This window comes from Tenrec ecaudatus, chromosome 12 (assembly GCF_050624435.1).
Source record: "Tenrec ecaudatus isolate mTenEca1 chromosome 12, mTenEca1.hap1, whole genome shotgun sequence".
Taxonomy (NCBI): domain Eukaryota; kingdom Metazoa; phylum Chordata; class Mammalia; order Afrosoricida; family Tenrecidae; genus Tenrec; species Tenrec ecaudatus.
The window spans coordinates 55,266,729-55,273,859 of NC_134541.1; the positions used below are offsets into that span (position 1 = coordinate 55,266,729).

Consider the following 7,131-nt stretch of genomic DNA (forward strand, 5'->3'; position numbering starts at 1 on the left):
TTCTCTTACACGTTGATACGCAAGACACCAATCTGGACATAGAATACAAGATAAAGGTTGGAATCACAGTAAGGGCGTACAGAGGACTTCTGCAAACGTCCACAATTAAACAATCTGTTTATGATTCTTCTTGAAAACAGGGACAGCCGTTTCTGTATGGAGTTGTTCTTTTTTTTTTTTTAAAGTAGTGTTCATGTAGTGAAAAGATAGCTAGCTCATGGATGGCTGGCTCTTATGCTGTCTAACTTTGGGAAAGGCATAATTGAGCTGAGCTCCAATTTCACTATTTGTAAAATGGAATCAATTATTGGGGAAATTAGCTCAACTAACATACTAGTGCATTAGAACACTAAAGCAACCGCACATGTGTTATTTGTATGGATGTGTAATCAAAAGCCAGAATTAGTAATTAATCTATTTTGGTTTTTATGACTTAATTTGAGACTTGAGATACAACTGTACTATTCACCAACCATGTTCCTTGGTTTAGTTGCTCAGATACTCTAAGCACAGAATTTCTGCAGAAAATGGGAATAAAAATATTGTTTGCCTCATAGATTTCTAGTGAGTATTGAAGCAGATAATGCACAATTCCAGCAAACTCAAAGTAACACAAATGTTATATCTCAGTGGTAGTGAGGTTTGTTGTTGTTTTTTAAATTAAGTCTACTTAGTAAAACCTCCCAACAGACTGCTTTTGCCTTCTGACGCCCTTTTGAGGATCATCTAGTCTCCATCCATTACATCTGTTTTATACCTTTTAAAGTGATTTGACAACACACTTGGTAGTATAATATTTACTTTTATAACTGTTTTTTGTTGGCTGCCATCAGTGATTTTGATTTAAAGCAACCCCATCTCTGATCACTTTTGGTTAAGATCAAGTATAAAGCGACCCTATGAATACAAAATAACGAAACTCTGTCTGGTCATGTGTCATTCCCACAATCATTGTCTATGTTCATTATTTCACCCACTGTGTTGATCCAGCACCTTGATGGCCTCCCTCTTTTATTACTTTTCCAAGCATGATGTCATTCTCCAGGGACTGATCTTTCCTGATAACACATGCAAAGTACTTGTAAGGATAATTATGGCAGTTCTTCTTCCAAGAAAGATTTGATCATTTATCAGCAGTCCATGCTGTAATCAACACTCATTGCAAATTGATTCAAAGGAATCCATTCAATTTTGGCCTCGATTATTCATTGTTCTGCTTTCATAGTCATATCAGGTAATAAAAACACCATCACTTGAGTAAGGTGGACCTTAGTCTTCAAAGTGGCATTATTGCTATATAAAAGTTAAAGGTAAAGATTTGCAACAGATTTACCCATGCAATACATCGTTTGATTTTCTGATAGTTGCTTCTAGCAGTCGTGATTGTGGATCCAAGCAAAATGAATTCTTGACCACTTCAATCTTTTCCTACATCTATTGTAATGTTGCTTATTGGTCCAGTTGTAAGAATTTTTGTTTCCTTTATATTAAGATATATGCTGAGGACAATAATCTTTGATCTTCATCAGTAAGCACTTCAATACAGCAAGGAATTTAATCTGCATATTGTAAGTTATTATTGTCAACCCTGATGCTGCATTCTTCTTCATATAACCCAGTTTCTCAGTTCATTTGCTAAGTATACAGATGGAATTAAATATGGTGAAAGGATATAAACCTTAAAGAAACCTTTGCTGATTTAAAATCATGCAACATGCCCTTGTTAGAATGACTATCTCTTGGCCTTATTAAGGGTGCCCTGGTGGCTTAATGGGTCACGTGTTGGGCTGCTAAGTGCAAGATCAAATGTTGGAAATCACCAATCTTTATAACGGAGAAAGATGAAGTTTTTGACTCCTGAAGGGTTGAAAGATAGCCAGAGATCTAAAGTCTCAAAAGCCTGTGGGGACAGTTCTACCTTATCCTATATGGTCACTAAGGATTGGAATCAACTTGGTGACAATGAGTTTGCAGCCTTGGTCTATGTACAACTTTCATGTGAGTGCTACATTTCTGGAATTCCCATTCTTGACAATGCTATCCATAATTTGTTATGATCCACACAATTGAATGATTTTGCATAGTTAATAAAACAAAAATAGACATCTTTTTGTATTCTCTGATATCATTCATCATTCATCTGACACCTGCAGTGACTCCATTCCTTTCACATCCCCTCTGTACCTACCCGTTGGCATTTTTGGCTGTCTGTCAATGTACTGCTGCAATATTTGTCTGATTATTTTAAGGGAAAATGTACATACACCTGAAATTAATAATATTGTTTGAGAATTTCTTCATTATATTATATAATGTTAATTTGGAATAGGCCCAAATGTTGATCTCTTCCAATGTATTAGACAGGCAGCACTTTAGCAAAGTCTATGGCATAGATGAGTAGGGACTTCCATAATTGCCTTTGCTCTAAGAATTTTCATAGTTATTCCACTACGCATATTTATTTTAACCAAATGCATCTTGGACTTCTATAAATATCTTTGGATACTGGCCATATGGTAGCTCCTGAAGTGACTGAACATCAACCAATTATTTTTATTATATGACTATATATTTCTTCTATCTTCTTTTGATGCTTCCTGTATTATTCCATTTTTTCACATAAAATCCTTTAATTTTATAGCTTGAGATTTATATATATATATATTTGTTTTTTCGACTTAAGAACATAGCCCTCCATTTTTGTTTTCTATTTAGGTCTCTATACAGTTCTTTATATACTTTACTTTGTTTTCCTAAGCTGACTTTTGAAATCTTGGGTTCAGCTCTCTGAGCTCATCAGTTCTTCCTTTCACATGCTACTTTCAGTAGCGTTATCAGGAGTGCACTTGGCGCTTCCTGGTCATTATAATGCCCTTCCGTGTTCTTCATGCATGCTATCTTTGATAGCATTCCACAGCTCCTCCGGGCCTTGATCATTAATGGCACATGTGTCCCGGCTCTTCTTACGGTCTCTAAATTTTCTTGATGATATTGGAACTTTCCATCGCTTTCCACAGATATTGTCAGCTTAAACATTAATGCTTATTAGTTATGTCACATGAATGTATATGTACTTTTAATAGTGATGAGATAAATGATATCAGGAAGAAACTACTGAAGGTTTGAAAGACAACCGATGAGCTATTTGCAGAAAATCATGGACTCATAATTGGTACCTATTCTACCACATAAACAGTCTTGGAGAAGCTTAGGTATCTTTGACCTGGGACCATTCCTTTCCAATGATGTCGTTATTTGAATTTTACTATTGGGTGTTGTATAAGTTTGAGTTAAAATAATTGTTCCCGTTGAGGTATCACTGAATTCCAATTAGGACTTAGGGGGATTTGAAAATGGTTCTGAGGAAGCAATCTATGGTGGCACAGGTCTCAGTTGCACAAACCCTGTGAGACCCAATTCCTTATAAATAGGAGAATTGAAACTCTTGTCCGGAGCACTTTGTGCTCTGCTTGGAAACACTAAATTTGAGGTTGTGTTATAACAGGAAAATGCAAGCATGTTTCCAGGTGGATTTGGTAAGTGTTCAAACTTCTGATTATGTCTCACTGCTAGTTCTGTACCTCACACACTGAGAGGACTTGAATATAAAGCAGCATTGTAGAATCATGTAAAATCATGTTGTCTGATCACAGACAAAGACATGAGATCCTTGAAATCTGCTCTGATCAAGGGAAGGGTGGCTGATAGCAAAGTTCTTTAACTACTATTTTCTTCTTCGCTCCCCACTAGGCCACTGTTTCTTTCCTTGCTATCTTCATTTTTACCTAATTCTAGGATTGTATGTGAGTGACTCATTCTGGTTTGTTCATTCTCTGTAAAGACAATTTTTTAATGGTACTTGGGCAGTCATTTATTGGATTCTGTTAGATTTTTTTGTGTGTAATTTAAAACCATCTTTACTCGAGTGCACACTAAACTAAGTTCTAGTGTCTAAGAAGTAGAAAAATTTGTTGTTTAATCTTGAAAGATAAGTGAGATATTAATGAGATATCCTACTAAAATCAAGACAGAAAATGACCAAGAAGTAAAATACATAGTATTAAACAATGATGAAACCCCATCTCTAACAGGGCTGGCATTTGTTCTTTACTTTGCACTGTAACAGAATTCATTAGAAAGCAGAAATATATGTATGTTCCCTTTTCCTAATGATTACAAGTATTAACCCTAGAATGAGACATATTTGATTCTTGGCTCTGTAAAAAAAAATAGCTTTGTAACTCTGGGCATTTTGATGTATATTTTTAAGCTTCAGCTTCTTGGTTTGAAAAAATAAAAGGGAATAGCAAAAATAATCTCCCTTATATACTTATTTTTAAATTAACTCATATCTCAAAAGTATTGAGCCAGTCATTGGAATTCAATAGATAATCAATCAATAGCATATTTATGTATGCATAGTACATTATGATAATAAAAGAACGAGATTCCTGGGTCTTAAGGAGCGACACTCTGTCTTGACGTTTGTTACTAGTCATGACTTTTTTTCTTTTTCAGACATATCTTTTATGTGAGTCATTGTAGTTCTTCTTTTTTTTGGTCACTATATTCATTAAGCATAATAACATTAGTGTGATATTTCTCCTGTTACCATTTTTCTTTCTTAATATTTCAGAATCACCTTAGGACCACCTAGAAAATATTAGAAGAACTAGAAACACAGCAACAGCATCTTAAGGTAGAGTTGGGATTATTCAAACCCCAATTTGGGAAAGATATATTGTAGAGGGTATGATTCACATCTATTCAATAATGTTATCTAATAAAATATGTAGTTGCGAATGATCATGGAATACTAACATCAAAAAGCATTTGCCATGTAGAAAAAGAGCTTCTGAAGATGGATTGTGGTAGCAATTTTACAATTCTATTTGATGTGATTAAACTATGGAATGATATATGTATTAAATCCAAATTAATAATTTAATTAAAAACTTTAAAATAAGAGAAAGGATTTGAAAGCTAATTTTAAATATGGCATATTTTAATACAGGCATGCTTTTCATAATGATTCATGGTTTGCTACATTCGCATTACAGACATTTCATTGGCTTTACCATGAATTTAGGAGGCAGGTTTGTTATTTAGTTTGTTGTTGATATATTTAGGAATTTTGTTTTGTATATGATAAAACTATGCCTATTAAAGGTATGTATAAATTGTTGTAATTCATGTATCTATGAAATGGCAAAACTGGGAACCAAATCGGGATTTTTGATTTCTAATACAATTGTTTTCCTGATATTTTGCAGAGGGTAACGGATAGTCAGAGTTTGTTACTTCTAGAGATGGTGAGAATTTAAAATATAAATTGCACACAGATGATAAATCCACAAATTAAACAAGTCTAAAAGGTTTAATTTAAAATGAGAATGCATTAAGTATGTCTGGCAACTTTTCATTCACCTCTACAAAGCATTCTTTGCAGGATTTGCATAAAATGTGTCTCTGAAATAGTCTGATATTTCTTAATACCTATGCGTTCACCGTTCTCACCCTCCCCACGAAGCCTACCTCATTGTAGCTTGTTAAAAAACAGATTCATGGTTTAGCAAGGGGGTGAATAACTTGAGAGTGGATTCTGCACTTTGGCATCTTGGCTGCTTCTTTTAGGTGTTTCTCACAGCCATGAGGAATCGCTCAGTGGTAACTGAATTTATCCTGCTGGGTATCCCACACACAGAAGGTCTGGAGAACATGCTTTTTGCCCTGTTTTTGTCCTTCTACGTCTTCACACTGATGGGGAACTTGCTCATCCTCCTTGCGATTGTCTCCTCCACCCGACTTCACACTCCCATGTACTTCTTTTTGTGTAAGTTATCCGTTTTTGACATATTTTTTCCTTCGGTGAGCTCCCCCAAGATGATGGTTTACCTGTCCGGGAACAGCCGCACAATTTCCTACGCAGGCTGTGTGTCCCAGCTGTTCTTTTACCACTTCCTGGGCTGCACGGAATGCTTCCTCTACACGGTGATGGCTTATGACCGCTTTGTGGCCATATGTTACCCTCTCCGCTACACAGTCATCATGAGCCACAGGGTGTGTGCCATCCTTGCCACAGGGACTTCGGTGTTCGGCTGCATTCAGGCCATCTTTCTAACTGCCCTGACCTTCCGTTTGCCGTATTGTGGTCCCAATGAGGTAGATTATTACTTTTGCGATATCCCGGTGATGCTGAAGCTCGCCTGTGCAGATACATCACACCTGGAGATGGTGGAGTTCATCTGTGTGGGTCTCATGCCCCTCAGCTGCTTCCTTCTCATTCTCACCTCCTACAGTCGCATTGTCTATTCCATCTTGCAGATCCGCTCTGCACAGGGTCGACGCCGTGCCTTCTCCACCTGCAGTGCCCACCTCACTGCCATCCTTCTGTTTTACATGCCAGTGGTACTCATCTACTTACAGCCCACACCCAAGCCCTGGCTAAATGCCACTGTCCAGGTCTTGAACAACCTGGTCACCCCCATGCTGAATCCCTTGATCTACAGTCTTCGCAATAAGGAGGTGAAATCGTCTCTAACGAAGGTCCTGCATCAGCTTGGTTTCCTTCCCGAGCAGATGTAGAAAGGAATCAATACCAAACTCTTCGTTCACAATTCACAGTTTATAAACCATTTTTAATATCATTCTCACTAAAACGTTTGAATGTGAGAGTACAGAGTATGTTATTATGCCCAGTTTAATACATAGAGATTGAGACTCAAGCATTAAAGTGGCTTGCTAAAGGGCACGTAAAAAGCAGATAGCAAAATGAGGACTTGGGAGCTGTTTTTATGACTCTAGACCTGTGTTCTCTCGAGGACTTCATGCCACTGTTGATACACAGAGGCTGTTTTCATATTAAAATACTCATGGCTTTTCAATCTTTATTTTCTTCAATCATCTACATCTCCTCATTCTTTTATGCCTCACCTCAGAATGCTCTCACCTTATCTGCAGTGAATGTCTCCTCAAAGGCCTACATTGGATAAATGGACTGATGGCGGTCTACAGGTTATTGGAAAAAAAGGGAGGCACATTAATTTGCCTTCAACTCGAATCCTGTGACTTCTGAACTGTAGAGGCATTGTATTATAGAGAAGGACTTGTGGTTGGGACCCAAGGCAATTC

At 36.9% G+C, this 7,131-nt stretch overlaps 1 protein-coding gene across 1 annotated transcript; it reads left to right on the top strand.

Annotated features, from left to right (window-relative positions):
* The first annotated feature begins 5,649 nt into the window (after positions 1-5,649).
* LOC142422489 (olfactory receptor 10D1B-like) lies at positions 5,650-6,585 on the top strand. The gene has a single exon (XM_075527859.1). The coding sequence runs from the start codon at positions 5,650-5,652 to the stop codon at positions 6,583-6,585; it is 936 nt and encodes a 311-aa protein (XP_075383974.1).
* The last annotated feature ends 546 nt before the right edge of the window (positions 6,586-7,131 follow it).

Excerpts from the sequence above, each read along its gene's own strand:
- LOC142422489 (XM_075527859.1), top strand. The coding sequence starts at position 5,650 with ATGAGGAATCGCTCAGTGGTAACTGAATTTATCCTGCTGGGTATCCCA.